This window comes from Mustela nivalis (genome assembly GCF_964662115.1).
Source record: "Mustela nivalis genome assembly, chromosome: 10".
NCBI classification, from domain to species: domain Eukaryota; kingdom Metazoa; phylum Chordata; class Mammalia; order Carnivora; family Mustelidae; genus Mustela; species Mustela nivalis.
This window is the reverse complement of record NC_139029.1, coordinates 34,127,117-34,146,594: the sequence shown is the minus strand read 5'-3', so window position 1 is coordinate 34,146,594 and position 19,478 is coordinate 34,127,117. Positions and strand designations below refer to the sequence as shown.

General features: G+C 37.7%; 1 protein-coding gene across 22 annotated transcripts in view; it reads right to left on the bottom strand.

Annotated features, from left to right (window-relative positions):
• Positions 1-19,478, bottom strand: part of MAST2 (microtubule associated serine/threonine kinase 2) — a 210,611-nt gene that overhangs the window by 89,770 nt on the left and 101,363 nt on the right. For 2 of the 22 annotated variants that reach the window (XM_082687237.1, XM_082687226.1), the window contains exons 1-2: positions 4,643-5,221; positions 2,288-2,485 (exon numbers count right to left, since the gene is read on the bottom strand). The exons of 14 other annotated variants lie outside the window; for them this stretch is intronic. In XM_082687237.1, the coding sequence (XP_082543363.1) occupies positions 2,288-2,485; positions 4,643-4,692 (248 nt within the window). In that variant the 5' untranslated portion in view covers positions 4,693-5,221. Of the gene's footprint in view, positions 1-2,287; positions 2,486-4,642; positions 5,222-11,604; positions 11,939-19,478 lie in introns of those variants that run through there. 6 more of the 22 variants (XM_082687235.1, XM_082687236.1, XM_082687229.1 and 3 more) reach the window with 6 other exon arrangements.

Below are 19,478 nucleotides of genomic sequence, written 5' to 3'. Positions count from 1 at the left end.
ATCACATAGGAATAGATCGTATTCCCACCAGCATGGGTGTATGTGGGGGGGAACCAACTCATAATGCACAGACATTGACTAGAGTACTCAGAAAGCACTGCCTTAGAATTAAGAAAAAATTAGCTCCCAATGCTACTCTAGGCCCACCCAACAAAGCCAAAAAGTAATCCTCAAAATGATCAAACTATATCTGAATAATATAGCTGCATCGCAAATAAAATTCAAGAATGTTTAAAGAAATACAAACATATGCAGCAAACAACAAGGTAAAATCACCTTGCTGTGTCACTGATGGTACCTGGCATGGGACGGATACAAAAGAAGAATGGAATGAAACACTAACACAGACATGTGAATAAGTGTAGGAAAAAAATATTCAAAAATTTAAGATATTTTCAAGCCCTAAGCTTCAAAACCACAGGTGTGAAGAGATAAGACTTTGAGTCACATGCCAAGAAGGGGGCACACGTTGGGCTGTGGTGCTACCCAACTTACCATTTTACCCAGCATCATATACCAAGTCTAGTACCTCTGGAAAGGTGACTTCAGGGAAAGTCAGCCCCTAACATTGTCCTCTATCAGTCTAACACTGCTCTAGTTATGTCTGTGGAATTTGAAGTCTTGTATCAAATAATGTCACTTAAGTTTATATAATAAGTGTTGTTTCTACTCAAATTCCTAGTTTTCCTGGTTAGCTTTTTTTTCTAACATAAAGCTTAACAAATACCTACTGATCAAACATACTTTCTTTTGAAGAATTTTTTGATTGGTTTCCAAGTTACCTCTCTCTTGATTTTTCTCATTCCTAAAAAGCCCCACTCCTTTTCAGTCTCTCCTCTGCTAGTTCCTCATCTCCCCAATCTCTTGAAGTCAGATGGCCCCAGAGCTCAATCCTTTGACATTTCTTCCTTCTTTACCAACAGACTCTCATTGGATGATCTCATAAACCTAATCATTTGTTTCACTTAAACACTGACAATTCCTTATTTACCCTCAGCCCAAATTTCACTTATCTTTAACCAAATGTCTAATCAGCGATCTCTTACAGTTTCCCAGTGTCAATTTCTGGATTTTACAGTTTTCTAGCTGTTTAACCCCCAATTTTCAGTCATCCTTCACTCATATTTTTCTCAAACTCTGCCATCTAATCCATCAACAAATCCTATCAATTCTACCTCCAAAATACATAATCAAATCTGACCACTTTTTACCACCTGTACCACCAAGGGTTCAAACAATCATTTAGTCTTTGCTAGATTACACCAGTAACCTTCTAACTATAGCTAGAGGGATCCTTTTGATTTAAGTCCGATCATAACATTCTTCTGCTTCAAACCCTCCAAGAGCTTCTCACGTCACTCAGCCTAAAACAAAAATTTTTACGATGGATTTAAAGCTCTATTCCATTTGGCTTATCACTATGTCTCAGACCTCATTTCCCACTTCCTACCTCTTAACTCATTCCACATAGCCTCACTGGACTCTGCTGAACAAAGAACACATGAAGCAAACTCTTAGATCGGGTTTTTGGCATTTACTGTGGCCTCTGTCTGAAACACTCTTCTCCAGACACCTCTTTTCTGGCTCTGGGACTTTCCTTCAGGTCTTTGCTCATGTGTCAACTTACGAGTGAGGAACCTCCCTGACCATTTTATATAAAATGTCAACCCCATGGCCTCACATTCCGTACTCTCCTCAACCTACTTTATTTTCCCAATATCGCATATGTCCATCTGTTTTATATTTATTCATTTATATATTTACTCATATTTACTCCATTAGAATCTAAGCTCCTCTGAGGGCAGGGACTTTAGCTCTTTCTGGTCACTCTTCTGTTTTTCAGGCCTAAAACAGTGTCTAGTACATAGCATGTACTCAAATGGTATCTAGATAAAAGGTCAGAAAGAAATGAGGAGAAGAGGGTTATTTTCAGCAATCTGAACAAATCACTTAACCTATTTCAGAATCAAATTTTCCTGTTGTGCAAAATGTGGCATTTGGACTAGTTAACCTTTAGAGAGCTCTAGCATTCTGTCACACTATGCTTCTCCCATGGAGTGGTCACAGGGCTGTCTACTGTCACAATGGGCACATAACTGTCTAACTACCGATATGTTTTCTTTCTCTTGAATTTTGAATATAGCAGAAATATCTGACATTCCTCTTACTCTTCTCTGTGACTTTTATTCTGTTTCTCCCCATTATTAAGGAGAAAGTTTTGGGTTTTAGCTACTAGGCCAAAAGCAATCACCAAGGCCCACATTCACGTCGCAGCAGGTTTCCTTACCTCCACTGCAGCGGGTGGCTGCAACAGGGACTGCCAGGACTGCTATGAGCTTGTGGGTTCAGGAAAAAGGCAAGAGGAGAAGTAGTAGCCAGGGCACAATCAGCGCTAAATGGGATTTTAGTGAAGTACAGTGCTGGAGCTGATGTGGGTGAAAACATGTGCTGGTTTACTTCAGATCCTCGGCAAAGAGTAGAGATTCTGACAACATACCATGGTAGAAAAAAGCAGGGTCAGGGATAATTTCTCAAGTAAAAAGAAACATATTCAAAGTGGGTTAGTTTAGGCAAGAGGCTCAAAAAAAAAAAAAAGTGGTCAAAAATCATTCTCAAATATCCTACCTCAGTGCAATGGCACACGAGGACAATCGAGACTAAAATTTAATCCATAGAATCAAAACCAAAAATTTAAGCTTTGGGTATTCAAAGTATTTAGAATTGGCTTCTGGAAATATACTATAGTAGGAACATGGCTTTCTATACAAATACCATATTTAGCCACAATAATTCATTTTAAAGATTTTGAAAAACTTAAGTATCACATAAGCACTTGTTTAAAAATATTAGTTTCTGTACTGTTATTACTGACTGTTTATATATGGTTATATTCTACTTGTGTTTAATTACATATAGTCAAAGGAAATCTTTACCTTCCTACTAATTATCCCTTTAGTTGGCTTCAGAATATTTCCCAGATGAGTACACAATATGAGGATATAAAAGGATAGAAAAATAGAGGGCAGAAAACTATTTTAAATTACAGGTATGCTCAAATTTCCATAAATTCAACATATTAATAAAAATTACAAGAACTGAAGATATTAACTTTGGATTAATTTCTCATTTTCAAAAAGAATTTTCACTTTTTTAAAGAACTATTTCAAAAAATCAGCTCCCTAGTATATATAAGCTAGAGCTAAATAGAATATACCATAAGACAGTTCTTATTAACCTAAATAATATTGCTTATACAAAATTTTGGAGTCTCAAATCCTAACACTTAAAATGAGTCTTAGCCATTTTGATGCATATATAATTAAGATTATAAATCTAAAAGAATATATCTCATTCTCTATTTGCTAGTAATTGCCACTCTGCAAACTGGTTATACAATGAGGCTAGAGTTTAAAAAGGAATGTTTGAAAAAGCAAAGGTGATTTATAAACTACTTACTAGTTCCGCAGGGGGAATTTTTCTAAGCTAAATTCAACGTCACTAAAACAGACACAACGATTACCAACCATAGTGCACCAACATTTGGAGAGAATGATTTTGACCACTTACGTTCTCTTATACTACAAGCTTAATTTTAAAAATTTACAATTTCGCTAACAAATCCTCTTCACTTTAAATGACACTTTAGTTCATGAAGCTTCTTTTTATAGTCTTTAACTTTTAGTCTTAGTAGGAGAATAAACACTTTTTTAAACATACGCCAGTATTTCCAATTATATGCTTCAAACAACTAGTCTTCCAAGGTCTGGTACAACCATTAATTTAATCAATGAGCATCCACTAACACAGAAGAGCAGTGACCCAAGGGAAACCCACTGAAGAAGTACGTGTGTCTAGTCAAGCATACCATGCTATCTCCAGGTAAACTCTAATATTCACAGGAATAAAGTCTGAAGGGCATGCCCTCCACTCTGTGAGTCTTGCAAAGACAGTTCAAGACAGATTACTGAAGTAGAATGGATTCTAGGACACTTCTTTCCCTGGTTCCCTACTTTGCTGATCAATGCACCCTTCCTCATTAAATAAGCCTGAGAAGCTGCTGGAAAAGCTAACCTGACATGGAAGCCTTCTTCCATTCCCCAGCTATGAAATCCTTATCTAAGTATTTTTCTATTTTTTTCTATTTTATTTCTCTATTGGCCAACACAGAAATAAAATTCAGGTCACACCCTAAAGGACTCAGGCTTGGATCTGCAAGGGCAGATCTGAGGTCCTGAGCTGACAGGCCTGGGGCAGAAATACAACACCCTCTCTAGTCCAAGAAGATACTTTCATTTCCATTTGTTTCTCACATTCTTGGGGCTTGTATTCGCAGCTTCGACACTAAGTTTAAATACACAACTGCTTTCAGGACAGGAAAAAAAGATCTTCATTGTTAACCCAGTTCCCCAGATACCTAAGCACCCCTAAAATGGCATCTAACTCAATTTTCATAATTAGAAGGCCCATAGGCCCCTGCCGGGGACCAGTGTTTTGACCTTGAATTTGTGATGCCAGCTAAGCCCTCTTTCTGACAGGCATCTCCAAAGCAGAGTCTTTATTCAAGCAAATGAAATGTGTTAGTTGGCATTAGTTCTTTTCCGACATCTACCATTTTCCACTCAAGAGACCCCAGCCTCCTTACTGAATCCGCAGACATGGTGCTCCCAGTCTCTCTCTCCTCCGTTTCATCATTTTCCTGGCTACTCAAAGCTTTTGCCCTCTCACACTCGGGAGTCTTGGCAGGAAGTTCTCTCACACAAGGGGTATGCGGTCTATAAGCCAAAGAAAACTTACAAAGGCTCCCCAAACTTAAGAGAAAAATTAAAGCACTGTTCTTCAAAAACATAATATTCAGAATTCCCTCCCACCCCCTCTGCGAAAGACCTAAGAGACCAGGAGGCAGCAGTGAGCCACAGTGAGGAGTCCCAGATCCCAAATGAATCAGCTGTCCTCTATCTGCCTGACATCATTCACACTCAGCCTGTAACAAATCAGAGCGTCAGAGAGCACCTTGTTCCTCCTCAGTGACAAGCACCAAACTCCCTCCCCCTCAAGTCAGTTGCAACCTCCAACCCTGAGGCCTGGTAGCAGTGAAGACTCTGGCAAAAATTGTACATACCAACTTGAAAACTCACACTGTGACAGAAATACCATTTACTCTGGAGGCGTGGGCCAGTATAGAACAGCTGTTGCAGTGGGCATGGGACTGGAAGAAAGCACACTAAGATCCCAAATCGGTAAATTAAGGAGCTAAGAATAGGTGGGCATTTCTGTAACTTATTCATTCTCAAACCCATGTCAGGTGGAGGATGACAGTCTTAATGTTAGGGCTCAAAGCAGAGCCATTATTCAAATTCTGAATTTGACCAATTTAAATAAATTCTGAATTCCTTCCTTTGAAAAAGTTCAGCATCATTTTTAATTCAAATTCTACTGCTAATTCAATTTCTATTACTCTCTAATCACTTGAATAACCTTGTGGTGAGAAAAGCCAAAAGAAAGCTAAGAAAATAAACCCAGAAACTATTTGGTTTAACTTGTCAGTAACTATTAATGAAATCATCTGTATGGCAGATGTTACACAAGACATTATGGTAAGCTACAGAAGAATTCTAGTGAAGGGTAAGCTAACTAACTTCTGCATGCTTTGTTTTCCCCATCTGTAGAATGAAAATAACTTCAGGTGCCTAATAAATAGGTTGTGGTGAAGATTAATATATGAAAAGCGGAAAAGTACCTAGCAAAGAGGAAGTGCTATAGAAGTGTTAGCTTTTTTTTTTTTCCAAAAAGATTTCATTTACTTAGACAGAGATAGTGAGAGAGAAAAAGCACAAGCAGTGTGAGTGGCAGGCAGAGGGAGAAGCAGGCTCCCCACTGAGCAAGGAGCCCAATACCACATGAGGCTCAATCCCAAAACCCTGGGATTATAACCTGAGCTAAAGGCAGATGCTTAACCGATTGAGCCACCCAGACACCCCAAAAGTGTTAGCAATTATTATAGTTCTTGCCCTCCAGGAGCTGGATCCCAATGTAGAGGAGGAGATAAGCCCCAACATACAAGAAACCATCTGACAAAAACAGCCTGGCCTAAAGAAAGCCAAGTGATCCGGTGGAGCTAGGCGAACCAGAGTAAGTAGAAGTCTTGGTCCCCTGCTTAAGAGCCCCTGCCAACTCTGAAGGGCTCCTCTAATTTACTGACACGACAAAGTACGTCAAACTGTTTTTCTAGAGTAACAGCCAAACAATTAATTCCTATCCCAGCCAATATTTTTTCAACTGAAGGTCACAACTATTTAGTAACTCATAAAATCAATTTAGAAGTCAGGACAAACACTTTCTTAAAAGGGAAAGAGAATGAAATAGAACAGAAAATATCAGAGTACTTCACACAGTAAGAATTGTTTTATGAAACAATTACAAGTAAGTATTTACAAGGACTTATTATGTACTGGATTTTATTCTAAGCACTCTACACATAATACCGAGGTAGTCCTCATCATCACAGTCCTATGATACGTGTGCTATTATTATTCCCATTGTTAAAAAACACACACAAAGAGGTTAAAATCTTTAAAGGGGTGTTAAAGGGGAAAATACCTTTCCTCGATATATCTGCACCTAGTTATCCTATAGATGAATTATGCTAGCCAGAAGTATTCCTGTGCTCAGCCAAGTTGGTGAACTGAAGTAATCTCTAGAATCAATGTTATAAACCTCTGTGCTATAAATACCTTTCAGCAGAAGATTCTGACAATAGCAAATACATTTCTCCCTAGCCTGCTGTGCAATAATAAATTGGGAGAGGTGAGAGAGCAGGGAGCTCTTTAAATAATGCTAAAGGTTAAAAAATATTTGAATTTTAGAGAATGGAATCGTATATTATGTTCTTCATCTGACCCAACGAAGGTATCACTCTTACTCCTAGAGTTTAATCTATCTCCACACAGAGCACTTTCTTTAAACTTACTTGCATTCGTGCCAATATCCCTGTAGCTTTGTCAGCACTACAAAAGCTTAACATTTCCCCAGAATTGGAGAGCACCCAACAACTTGAGGTATGGAAAATCAAACAGCAACCTCTTCTTGTTTGTTCACACAACAACTATTTATTGACTGGGTTACCATCTTTATAGCCAGACAAGAAAGGTCCCTGCCATGAGCTACTCACTTTAGCAGTTCTACAAAACCACAAACACAAAATATAAATTCCCTAAAGAAATGGGTTGCCTCTGTCACACCTGTGATCTGGAATACTGCACTGACAAAGTGGAACCCTAAAAATCCATTCTTACTATTTACACTGTTCAAACCCCAGGAAAACACTTACCCACATCTTTCTTCCTATGTATTTTTTTTCTTCCTATGTATATTTTAAGAAGACAACCATGTTAGATTGCTATTATAGACTGTGAAGCAACAAGCTTCTTAAAGAAATCTGTTGACGGGGTGCCTGGATGGCTCAGTGGGTTAAGGCCTCTACCTTCAGCTTGGGTCATGATCCCAGGGTCCTGGGATCGAGCCCCACATCGGGCTCTCAGCTCAGCAGGGGGCCTGCTTCCTCCTCTCTTTCTGCCTGCCTCTCTGCATACTTGTGATCTCTCTCTGTCAAATAAATAAATAAAATCTTAAAAAAAAAAAAAAAGAAAGAACTCTGTTGAGATTATAAAATATTTTAACAGCAAAGGGCCTTAAAAGGAAAAAGGCAAATTAATTAACCTGTCAAATCCTTCCTCCTCTCAGGTAACATGAATATAACAGATTTCTTGTCTAATACAAATGCTGGTTCCTAATACAGCCAAATTAACTATTTACTTGATTTCTTTCTGTTCTAATTCATGGTTTGAAAGATATCCGTCATTTAGCCAGTATCCACCATTTGGCTCAGTACTCAGTAACAGAGCACATGGCAGCTGAGGAACATTTTGCCGAATTAATTCATAGTACTAGTAAATTTATTTTTGTGCAGGTTTACACATAACATATGTAAAGCCATAAACTAATTTTTCATATGACAATTGATTGTACAGTTAATGCTAAGACTGAAAAGTTTTTTCTAAAAATACATACTTAGATTTATCTAAAAATGACAAAATTTTAAAATTTAGCTTAAAATTTTTTTAAAGATTTACTTATTTATTTGACAGAGATCACAAGCAGGCAGAGAGGCAAGCAGAAAGAGAGGGGGAAGTAGGCTTCCCGCTGAGTAGAGAACCTGATGCAGGCCTCGATTCCAAAACCCTGGAATCACAACCTGAGACAGGAGGCCTAACCCACTGAGCCACCCAGGTGCCCATTAATTTAGCTTAATTTTTTAAAGATTTTTTTTTAAGACTTTTATTTGTTTATTTGACAGAGATCACAAGTAGGCAGAGAGACAGGCAGAGAGGTGGGGGGTGGGGGAAGCAGGCCTCCCGCTGAGCAGAGAGCCCGATATGGGGCTGGATCCCAGGACCCCAGGATCATGACCCAGTTTTAACCCACTGAGCTACCCAGGCACCCCAAGATTTTTTTATTTTAGAGAGAGAGAGTACATGAGCAGGGGGCAGGTCAGAGGGAGAGAGAGAGAACCCTAAGCAGACTCCCAACTGACTGCAGAGCCCTGAGGCTCAATCCCATAACCCTGAGACCACCCCAGCCAAAACCAAGAGTCTGACACTCAACTGACTAAGCCACCCAGATACTTCAATAATTCCAAATATTTAAAAATAAAAATAGGGGCACCTGGGTGACTCAGTTGGCTTAGTGTCCAACTCTTGATTTTGACCTTGGGTCATAAAATTGAGCCCCACATGGGGCTCCTCTCAGCAGGATATCTGCTTAAGATTCTCTCTCTCCCCCTCTCCCCTGCTTGTGCTCTCATGCTCTCTCTCTAAAATAAATAAATAAATCTTATAAAAATAAAAACAAAAATAACTTTGGAAGCATGAAAATTTTCCATTTTTAACACTTTTTTTTAAAGATTTTATTTATTTATTTGACAGAGAGAAATCACAAGTAGTTGGAGAGGCAGGCAGAGAGAGAGAGAGGAGGAAGCAGGCTCCCCGCTGAGCAGAGAGCCCCATGCGGAACTCGATCCCAGGACCCTGAGATCATGACCTGAGCCGAAGGCAGCAGCTTAACCCACTGAGCCACCCAGGCGCCCCATAACACTTTTTTTTTTAATAAAAATATATTCAAACTTGTGCTCACTTGGGCAGCACATATACTAAAACTGGAATAATACAAGATTAACATGGTCCCTGAATAAGGATGGCACACAAATTCATGAAGCGTTCTGTATTTTTATATTTTTTTTTTTAAGATTTTATTTATTTATTTGACAGAGAAATCACAAGTAGATGGAGAGGCAGGCAGAGAGAGAGAGGAAAGCAGGCTCTCTGCTGAGCAGAGAGCCCGATGCGGGACTCGATGCCAGGACTCTGAGATCATGACCTGAGCCGAAGGCAGCGGCTTAATCCACTGAGCCACCCAGGCGCCCCTGTATTTTTATATTTTGTAATATATTTTTGGAAACTGAAAAAAACACATATTCAAAGTTGGTACTCTCTGAACACAATTACATTTTATTTTTAAATTCTAAAGATCATTATAATAATGAGTACAAGCTATAATCATGACAGAGATAGAAAAGCAGGAAAGTGGAGCTTAAGAAAAAGAAATTGGGATGCCTGGGTAGCTCAGTTGGTTAAGCATCTAACTCTTAGTTTTTGCTCAGAACAAGATCTCAGAGTCATGAGATTAAGCCGTTTGGGGGTCCATGATCAGCACGGGGTCTGCTTGAGATTCTCTCTCCCTCTGCCTCTTTCCCTCTCACTTGTGCACTCTCTTCCTTTCTCTATCTCTCAAATAAATAAATATTTTTTAAAAATAAAAAATAAATTAAAAAAAAAGAAAAAGAAAAATCTATAAATAAGTTGCTTAAATTAAAAAACAAAACTAATGGGGCACCTGGGTGGCTCAGTGGGTTAAGCTTCTGCCTTTAGCTCAAGTCATGATCCCAGGGTCCTGGAATCAAGCCCCATGCTGGGCTCCCTGCTCAGCAGGAGCCTGCTTCTCCCTCTCCTCCCCACATGTGCTCTCTCTTGCTATGTCTGTCACTATCTATCTCTTTCTCTCAAATAAATGAATAAATAAATAAAATCTTAAAAAGAAAAACAAACACTAATGAAATGAACAGGACTTAACCACATCCAGAAAGCACACCTAAAATTATCAGTAGTAAAGACAAGTCAATAAACAGGAAGTTAGCCATTATATTCAAAGAAAGGAAGCAAATGTCAGTATAGAAAGCAGGTATAATTGTTCTTAAAATAATATTATCTATCCAATATTTAGCCAAATGAAAAGGTGTTTTTTTTTCTCTTGTGGCTTAACGGTGAAGTAATCACAGAAGACAAAGAAATATTTATAGGTTTAATGTAAATTATACGGAAATTTGTCACTAAAATGGCTAAACATTTAAGCTGGATAAAAAATGATGAAACGAGTGGTCATTGACAAGAATAAAGACTTAAATGAAATTATTAATTTTACTGATGATAAAGCGAGGGAAAAAAATCACACCTAACTTTTTAAAAATATAAATATGACTAAGTTCTATACATCATAACAGAAACAAAACTCATGTTAAACAACTTCATTATATATATTACTGAGTTACTTGAAGAGGAAAATGAGGAAGAAGAAATGAGAACATCATTAACTTGAAACGAAATACAGGTTCTGACTTACGAGAAAATGAAGAAAAAACTCTCAATTTTAGGCATTAAAATTGTCAAATTTTCAGGGCGCCTGGGTGGCTCAGTGGGTTAAGCCTTTGGCTCAGGTCATGATCTCAGGGTCCTGGGATCGAGTCCCGCATCGGGCTCTCTGCTCAGCAGGGAGCCTGCTTCCTTCTCTCTCTCTCTGCCTACCTCTCAGTGTACTTGTAATTTCTCTCTGTCAAATAAATAAATAAAATCTTTAAAAAAAAAATTGTCAAATTTTCACCTGCAACTATGACACAGTTATGGAAACAAAACTAACCATTCTACTACAAACCCCCATAAAACCAGACAAAATATTTGAGGCAGTAGTTTTCAGGCACTGGGAAAAGGCAATACAAAAATGCAAACCCAGAAAAAAGGGAAACTCAAATGCAGAAGCATCCCAGTTGTCCCTACCCTCTGCTTGGGAACAATTTTCTTATAGTGGCACAGAGAGCTATAGTGCAAGCAAAAGACAGTAGTTCCACTAAACTGAGAAGGCACAGGTAAGAGTTCAGGGCAGCTAATCAAACACACATTGAACGTTCATCAAGAAAGACCACAAACTAGGACACAAAAGAAGTCTCAAGAAATTTCAAAAGACTGAAATCTTATAAAGTAATGTTAACTGAACACGACAGAACTCAAAATCAATTGCTATTTTTTAAAAAAGCCTACACAATTCCTCAACACTTGAAAATTAAGTCACACTTCTAAATAAACTATAGGTGAAAGACAAAATGACAAAGGAAATTAGAAAATAATTTAGATTCTATTAAATTAATATACAACATATCTAACCTTAGAGTATGCAGCTAAAGGAGTGCTTAAATGAAAATTTATAACTTTAAATGCTTACATTAAAAAAGGAAGATCTGGGGTGCCTGGGTGGCTCAGTGGGTTAAAGCCTCTGCCTTCGCCTCCGGTCATGATCCCAGGGTCCTGAAATCGAGCCTCGCATCGGGCTCTTCTCAGCAGGTAGCCTGCTTCCTCCTCCTCCTCCTCTCTCTCTCTCTCTCTCTCTCTACCTGTCTCTCTGCCTACTTGTGATCTCTGTCTGTCAAATAAATTTAAAAAATAAAATAAAAAGAAGATCTAAAAATCACTAACTTATGCCTCTACGTTAAAAACTGAAAAAAGCAAATTCAAAATACAAGAATACATAAAGCAAAAACAGAAATCAATGACTGAAACACTGTAAACTATACTTCAATTAAAAAAAGGGAAGGAGGATAGAAGAGCATGGTCACAAACTCTAGAAGCTGCCTTGATGGTTTAAGCACATGTTTTTAAAAAGAAGAAGAAATCAATGACAGAAAATAGGAAAAAATGAACAAAACCAAAAGTGGGTTCTTTGAAACTATTAATAAAATTAATAAAAATCTTTGTAAGACAGGGACATTTGGCTGGCTCAATTGGCACAGCATTCAACTCTTGATATCAGGGTCATGAGTTCAAGCCCCATGTTGGGTGTACAGTTTACTTAAAAGAAAAAAAAAATCCTAGTAAGACGAATCAAGAAGCAAAGGAAAGAAAACACAAATTACCGTTCTTTTTTTTTTAAATTTTTTATTTTTTATAAACATATTTTTATCCCCAGGGGTACAGGTCTGTGAATCACCAGGTTTCAAATTACCATTCTTAGGAATAAAAGATGGGTTATTGCAATACTTCAACAGGCAATAAAAGAATGAGAATGCCATGAACAACCTATGCCAGTAATATATAAGATGGATAACTTACAAAAAAAAATTCAGTGGTGCCTGTGTGGCTTAGGTGGTTAAGCATCCTACTCTTGGTTTTGGCTCAGGTCATGATCTCAGGGTCCTTAAGACTGAGCCCCAAGATGGGCTCTGTGCTCAATGTGGCGTGTGCTTGGGATTCTCTCCCTTGCCCCTCCCCCAATTCATTCTATTTCTCTCTCTCAAATAAAACTGGGGTGCCTGGGTAGCTCAGTCAGTTAATCATCTGTCTTTGGCTCAGGCCATGATCCCAGGGTACTGGGATGAAGCCCTATGTCTGGCTCCCTGCTCAGCGGCGAGTCTGCTTCTCCCTCTCCCTCTGCTGCTCCCTCTGCTTGTGCGCTCTCTCTGTCAAATGAATAAATAAAATTTTTTAAAAAATAAAATAAAATCTTTTTTAAAAGTTCATAAAATATCTTATTAAAACTTAAGATACAGACAATATGAAATATACTAAGTGACAGAAGCCAGACAAAAAGGCAAATATGGTGTGGCTCTACACACATGAAATACCTACAATAGGCAAATACATCAGACAGAAAGTAGAATAGAGATACCAGAGGCTAGGAAAAGGAGACAATGCGGAATTACTGCTTAAAGGTTACAAAGTTTCTACTTAGGATGATAAAAAAGTTTAGAAATATAGTGGTGATGGTTGCATAACATTGTGAATGAACTTAATGCCATTAAATTGTATACAATTCAATGGCAAATTTTTATGTTATATGTATCTTATCACAATTTTTAAAACTTAAAAAAATTCAAAAAGGATTAAGACCCAAACATAAAAGCTAAAATTACAAAACTTCTAGAACAAAACACTGGAGAAAATCTACATGATCTCAGGATAGGCAAGGATTTCTTGGACGGAGGATAAATACTCACAAATTGAACTCACAGTAAAAAATAAAAACTTGGGGCACCTGCCTTCAGCTCGGGTCATGATCTCAGGGTCCTGGGATGGAGCCCCACATCAGGCTCTCTGCTCAGCTGGGAGCCTGCTTCCCCCTCTCTCTGCCTGTCTCTCTGCCTACTTGTGTTCTCTCTCTCTGTCAAATAAATATATAAAAACCTTTTTAAAATATATAATTAATAGGGCGCCTGGGTGGCTCAGTGGGTTAAGCCGCTGCCTTCGGCTCAGGTCATGATCTCAGGGTCCTGGGATCGAGTCCCGCATCGGGCTCTCTGCTCAGCAGGGAGCCTGCTTCCCTCTCTCTCTCTCTGCCTGCCTCTCCATCTACTTGTGATCTCTCTTTGTCAAATAAATAAATAAAATCTTTAAAATATATATATATATAATTAATAAATAATAAAAAATAAAAACTCACAACTGAACATCAAAACTAAAACCTTATGCTTTTTAAAAGATACTATTCCATGTACTTCCAAAGGAAAAGGTAAGCCATAGACTAGAGGAAAATAGTCACAACACATCTGACAAAAAAAAAAAAAATCTGTATCTGGAATATATAAACATCTCTTACAACTATATAATAATAAACCAATTTATTTTTTTAAGTGAGCAAAAGATTTGAACACACATTTCACAAAAGATATACAAATAGCTAATAAATATATGAAAAACATGCTCAACATCATTTTTCATCTGGTAAATGTAAGCTAAAACTACAATGCAATACCACTACCCACCCACTAGACTGGCTAAAATTTAAAGTTTGACCATAACAAGTTTTAGCATGGATGTGGGTCAACTAGAATTCTCAGTATCACTAGTGGGAGTATAAAATGGCACAACCATTTTGAAGAATTATGTGATTTGGGGTGCCTGGGTGTCTCGGTTGGTTAAACTACTGCCTTCGGCTCAGGTCACGATCCTGGAGTCCCGGGATGGAGTCCCACACCCGGCTCCCAGCTGCACAGGGAGTCGGCTTCTCCCTCTGACCTTCTCCTCTCTCATGCTCTCTCAACTAAATAAATAAAATCTTTGAAAGGAAACCAACCTCACAGGACTTTAAAAGAAAAAAAAAGATTTATGTGATTTTTTTTTTAAATAAACTTACACATACACTTAACATTTATCATTTGATGAGGGAGGACAAAAACAAAAGAAATCTGTTTGGCAGTTGGGTTCTTTCACTTTTTAAAAGACTAAAAAAATATTTTAATCAGAAGAATTTCCATATAGCAAATACAAGGAAAGTGACATTGAGATATAAGGAAATAAAAGAAAATGTGAAAAGTACATCTGCATCACATATTCATTTTCTACTGAGTAACAAATTCCTTCAAATGTAGCTACTTAAAATAAACACTGATTAGTTCACAGTTTCTGTGAGTCAAAAATTCAAGCACAGCCTAGCTAGGTCCTCTGCTTAGGGTCTCACAAGGCTATAAACACAGCATCACCTGGGTTGTATTATTTCCCAACAGGCTGCTGCTTACTTTCTCAAACCAGTATGGTCTCTATGGGGAGTCCACTAACTAGGCAAAGTCTTATATACCATAATATGGTCACAGGAGCGATACCTCATCACTTGTACTATGTTCCATTGGTTATAAGCAAACTACAGGTACTGTCCACTCTCAAGAGGAGGAGGAATATACAAAAGCATGAACACCAAGAAAAGGAGGACTGCATAGGAGCCACCTTATATTATGTTAACCATACATGACCATGAAGAAGATTTACCACCAAATAATCTCAAACTGACTTCTACAGACTACTTTGAGGCCATCACAGATTAAGATTTTTCATGAACATGCTGCTACTTTTGCTTTTCTTTATAACATCCCAGCAGTGAAATGATGAAAGATCCTAAGAACTGTTACATGGCCTTAGACAATGCTTTTAAGAAACGGTGACATTGTAGTAACAGAGATAACAACTTATAAGATGATATTAAAACATTGTGTAATATCTCCTATGACAACAGTAAATTTATGAAACTCCATTACAAAGTTTGATGTGTGAAATCATGGCAGCAGAATGCCCTCTAATGAGAACATAACTTTTTAAAAATAATGTAAGAAAAAAAATGGCTCAAGTAAGTTTGTTAATTTCATATAATATTGTCAAAATAACACAATTTTTAAAAATTTTAATATATTTTATTTGAGTATCATATATTCAAAATATGATTTCAATATATAAGATGAAATAATAATGAATTATTTAACATTCTTTTCTCCCACTTTTCTTGAGATATAATTGGCATAAAGATAACACCATATTTTTAAAAGATTTTATTTATTTATTTGAGAGAGGGAGAGCACAAGGAGGGGAGCGCAGGCAGGGTCAGGGGGAGGGAGAAGCAGGATCTCCGCTGATCAGGGAGCCAGATGCGGGGCTCCATCCCAGGACCCTGGGATCATGACCTGAGCTGAAGGCAGATGCTTAACCAACTGAGTCACCCAGGTACCCCAAGACCATTTATTTTTAGAAATCTTAATTACAACAATAATTTTGCTGAAATAAAGGCAAGGAAAAGTATAGAACATTCAATAACAATAATAAATAATTGTTTGCTGTCACTTTATTGCTCAAACAGATGAATACCTAGATGGTGACAACATTAATTAAATTATGATCCTTAATATTTTGTTAACTTTCAATCATAAAAATTGATAATGGAAAAAAATTGATACTGGTATAACATCAGAGTGGTTCACTTGTTAATGAAGAGGGTTTTTTTAATCTTTAAATGTTTTCATTTTATATCTTTAAATGTTTCATTTCATTTTCATTGATAAGAGCCATGATTTTATCTTTTCTAGAAAATTACCTGTTAAAAAGTACTGGAAGTCCTCCACCAAAATGCCCTATGGATTCACCTCACAGAGCCACAGAGATAAATATATCTCATAGGGGCTGCCCAGGAATGTCTTTTCTTGACTTCCAGAGGTAAATCTGAAGTGGCTATCTGAAGTTTGCTGACTCTACCTTTATAAATTTATTTTTCCTCTATACAGTCAGGTTTTGTTTTAGGTTTGTTTATGGCTAAGTTACTCCCACTGGTGGAAACAGCGATTAAGATACTGTTTTCATGGCCTGACCTCTCTCAGGTATATAACCCTGCAAAAGTGGAAATGTATGTCCATAAAAAGACTTCTACGTGAATAATCATAGCAGCTTTATTCATAATATCCAAAAACAGGAAGCAACCCAAATAACCATCAAATAGTGGTCTATTTACACAAGAAAAATACTAAACTAAGCATTAAAATAAACAGGAGCAGGGGCACCTGGGTGGCTCAGTCGATTAAGCATCCAACTCTTGATTTCTGCCCAGGTTGTGAAATCAAGCCCTGTGTGGGGCTGGCACTGGGCGGGGAAGTTGCTTAAGATTCTCTCCCTCCCTCTGCCCCTCCCCCACCCCCAGCATGTGCACATTCTCTCTCTCTTTAAAAAAAAAAAAAAAATGAACAGGAGTACTGAAACATGAGGAAGCCTATTACAAAAGAACAGATACTGTATGAAATTCTGCCACAGGCCAAACTAATATATAGTGCCAAAAAGCAGATCAGTGGTTGCCTGGAGCCAAGAGGAGAAATGAGAATTGACTGCACAAGGACACCAGTTATATTTTTAGGTAATAACATTGTTTGTTGTGGTCTACCTACCTCCCAAAGGCCCTACCTCCAAATACCAGAAGACTGGGAAACAGGCTTCAACATATGCACTTTGGGAGGACACAAACATCCAGCCCAAAACACTACTTAACAAACAATCCCAAAACTTAGTACCTCAAAACATTTATTATTAACTCTCTTGGGAAAAAAAAATAAATAAATAACTCTCTTGGTTCTACAGGTTGACTGTGATTGGCTGGACAGTCTGAGACATTTTTAAATGTTTACTTATTGATTAATTTGAAAACAGCAATGATAAATGCACTGCATGTCAGTATCATTTCAGCATTATTTTAAATTTAAACCTGACCTTGATGACCCCCTAAGAACTGTCCTCAAGTAGAGTATAAATGTTACAGAATACGAAAGAAAAGAATGAACAGAATTTATAATGTGAATTTTGTTTGCCATGGTTTATAATACCATGCCATGAGTCTGAGAAGCTTTGAACTGCTTAAAATCTTAGCTAAATTTGCTGGGTTTTGATGGGCTAACTCTCCTTGGTTTACAGTTTATTGCCTTCACCTACAATATTAAAGGTTATTCTTTTCTTTCTGTGTATTATGTCCAGATAGTAAATAGTTCTTGTCTTACTAGAATAATTTTCTTTGCTTTATGCTGACTTAGTATGTCCGTAATTATTTAAGAAAAGGCTCCTCATGAAAAAGCTGTGATTCTTCAAATTTTGTTAACTTCTATGTTTATTTTATTTTATTTTAAGATTTTATTTATTTATTTGACAGACAGAGATCACAAGTAGGCAGAGAGGCAGGCAGAGAGAGAGGGGAGGAAGCAGGCTCCCCGCTGAGCAGAGAGTTCAAAATGGGCCCATCCCAGGAAGCTGGGACCATGACCCAAGCCAATGGCAGAGGCCTTAACCCACTGAGCCATCCAGGCGCCCCGTTCTATGTTTATTTTAAAGTATTTTATTGGGCATAAATCTTTTGCTTTTTAAAGTATTTTATTGGGAGGTATCTGGGTTGCTCATTCATTGGGCGTCTGCCTTCGTCTCAGGAGCCCCATGTCAGGTTCCTTGCTCAGGAGGAAGCCTGCTTCTCCCTCAGGCTGCCACTCCCCCTGCTGTGCTGTCTCTCTCTCTCTCACTTCTCTGACAAAAAAATAAAATCTTTAAAAACAAAACAAAACAAAAATGAAGTGTTTTATTGTCACCTTGCTTAAGTAACTGGGTATTGTTTCTCAAGCACTAATGCTCCTATCTTAATTATTTTCACTGACAACTCTGAAGTTTTGTCTTCCCAAAATCCGATCCTAGATATAGGAAACAATAAAATTCCAGTATATCTTTAGTAACTAAAACTATCTTTGAGATATTCCAGAGCATTCCTGGAAAAACCACAAGTGTTCTTTCAAGTTTTTAGAGAGGTATTAGAAATAGATTTATTTGATATTTACTTTTGATGAGTTTCATGGGAAAACTTCTCAAATCGGAAAAGACACTCATCCCTCCCTAATTTAAATCCATACAGGCAAAATTAGTATAAATTTACTAGAAAATTGTATAATTTATGGGAAGCTCCCAGAGATCTGCCAATGCCCTCATTATGTATAATATTTCTGTTTATGAGTTCAGATAGTGTTTTGTTTATTTTTTAAATATTTTTTAAAAGATTTTTATTTATTTGGGCGCCTGGGTGGCTCAGTGGGTTAAGCCGCTGCCTTCAGCTCAGGTCATGATCTCAGAGTCCTGGGATCGAGTCCCACATCGGGCTCTCTGCTCCGCGGAGAGCCTGCTTCCCTCTCTCTCTCTCTCTCTGCCTGCCCCTCCATCTACTTGTGATTTCTCTCTGTCAAATAAATAAATAAAATCTTTAAAAAAAAAAAAAGATTTTTATTTATTTGACAGAGAGAGAGATCACAGGTAGGCAGAGCAGCAGGCAGAGAGAGAGGGGGAAGCAGGATCCCAACTGAGCAGAGAGCCCGATGTGGGGCTTGATCCCATGACCCTGAGATCATGACCTGAGCCAAAGGCAGTGGCTTAACCCACTGAGCCACCCAGGCACCCCCAGATAGTGTTTTGCCACATTTTAGGAAATAAGAGTTTACCGTTTTCAGTCTTAATTTTGGTTATTATTTAAAATGCTTACTAGGTTACAATCTTACTTTTAAAATTTGAATCTAGCATTTTATTATTTAAAATGCTTTGTTGCGGGGGAGCACCGGGCTGGCTCAGTCGGAAGAGCGTGCTACTCTTAATCTCAGTTTGAGCCCCACACTAAGAGATTACTTAAATAAATAAACTTTTAAAAATAAATAAGCTGCTTACTTGGTAACAAGCCTACTTTTAAAATTTGAATCTTCTAGGTCAATGTAGTTTTATTTATTTATTTTTAAAGATTTTATTTATTTACTTGAGAGAGAGACAGTGAGAGAGAGCATGAGC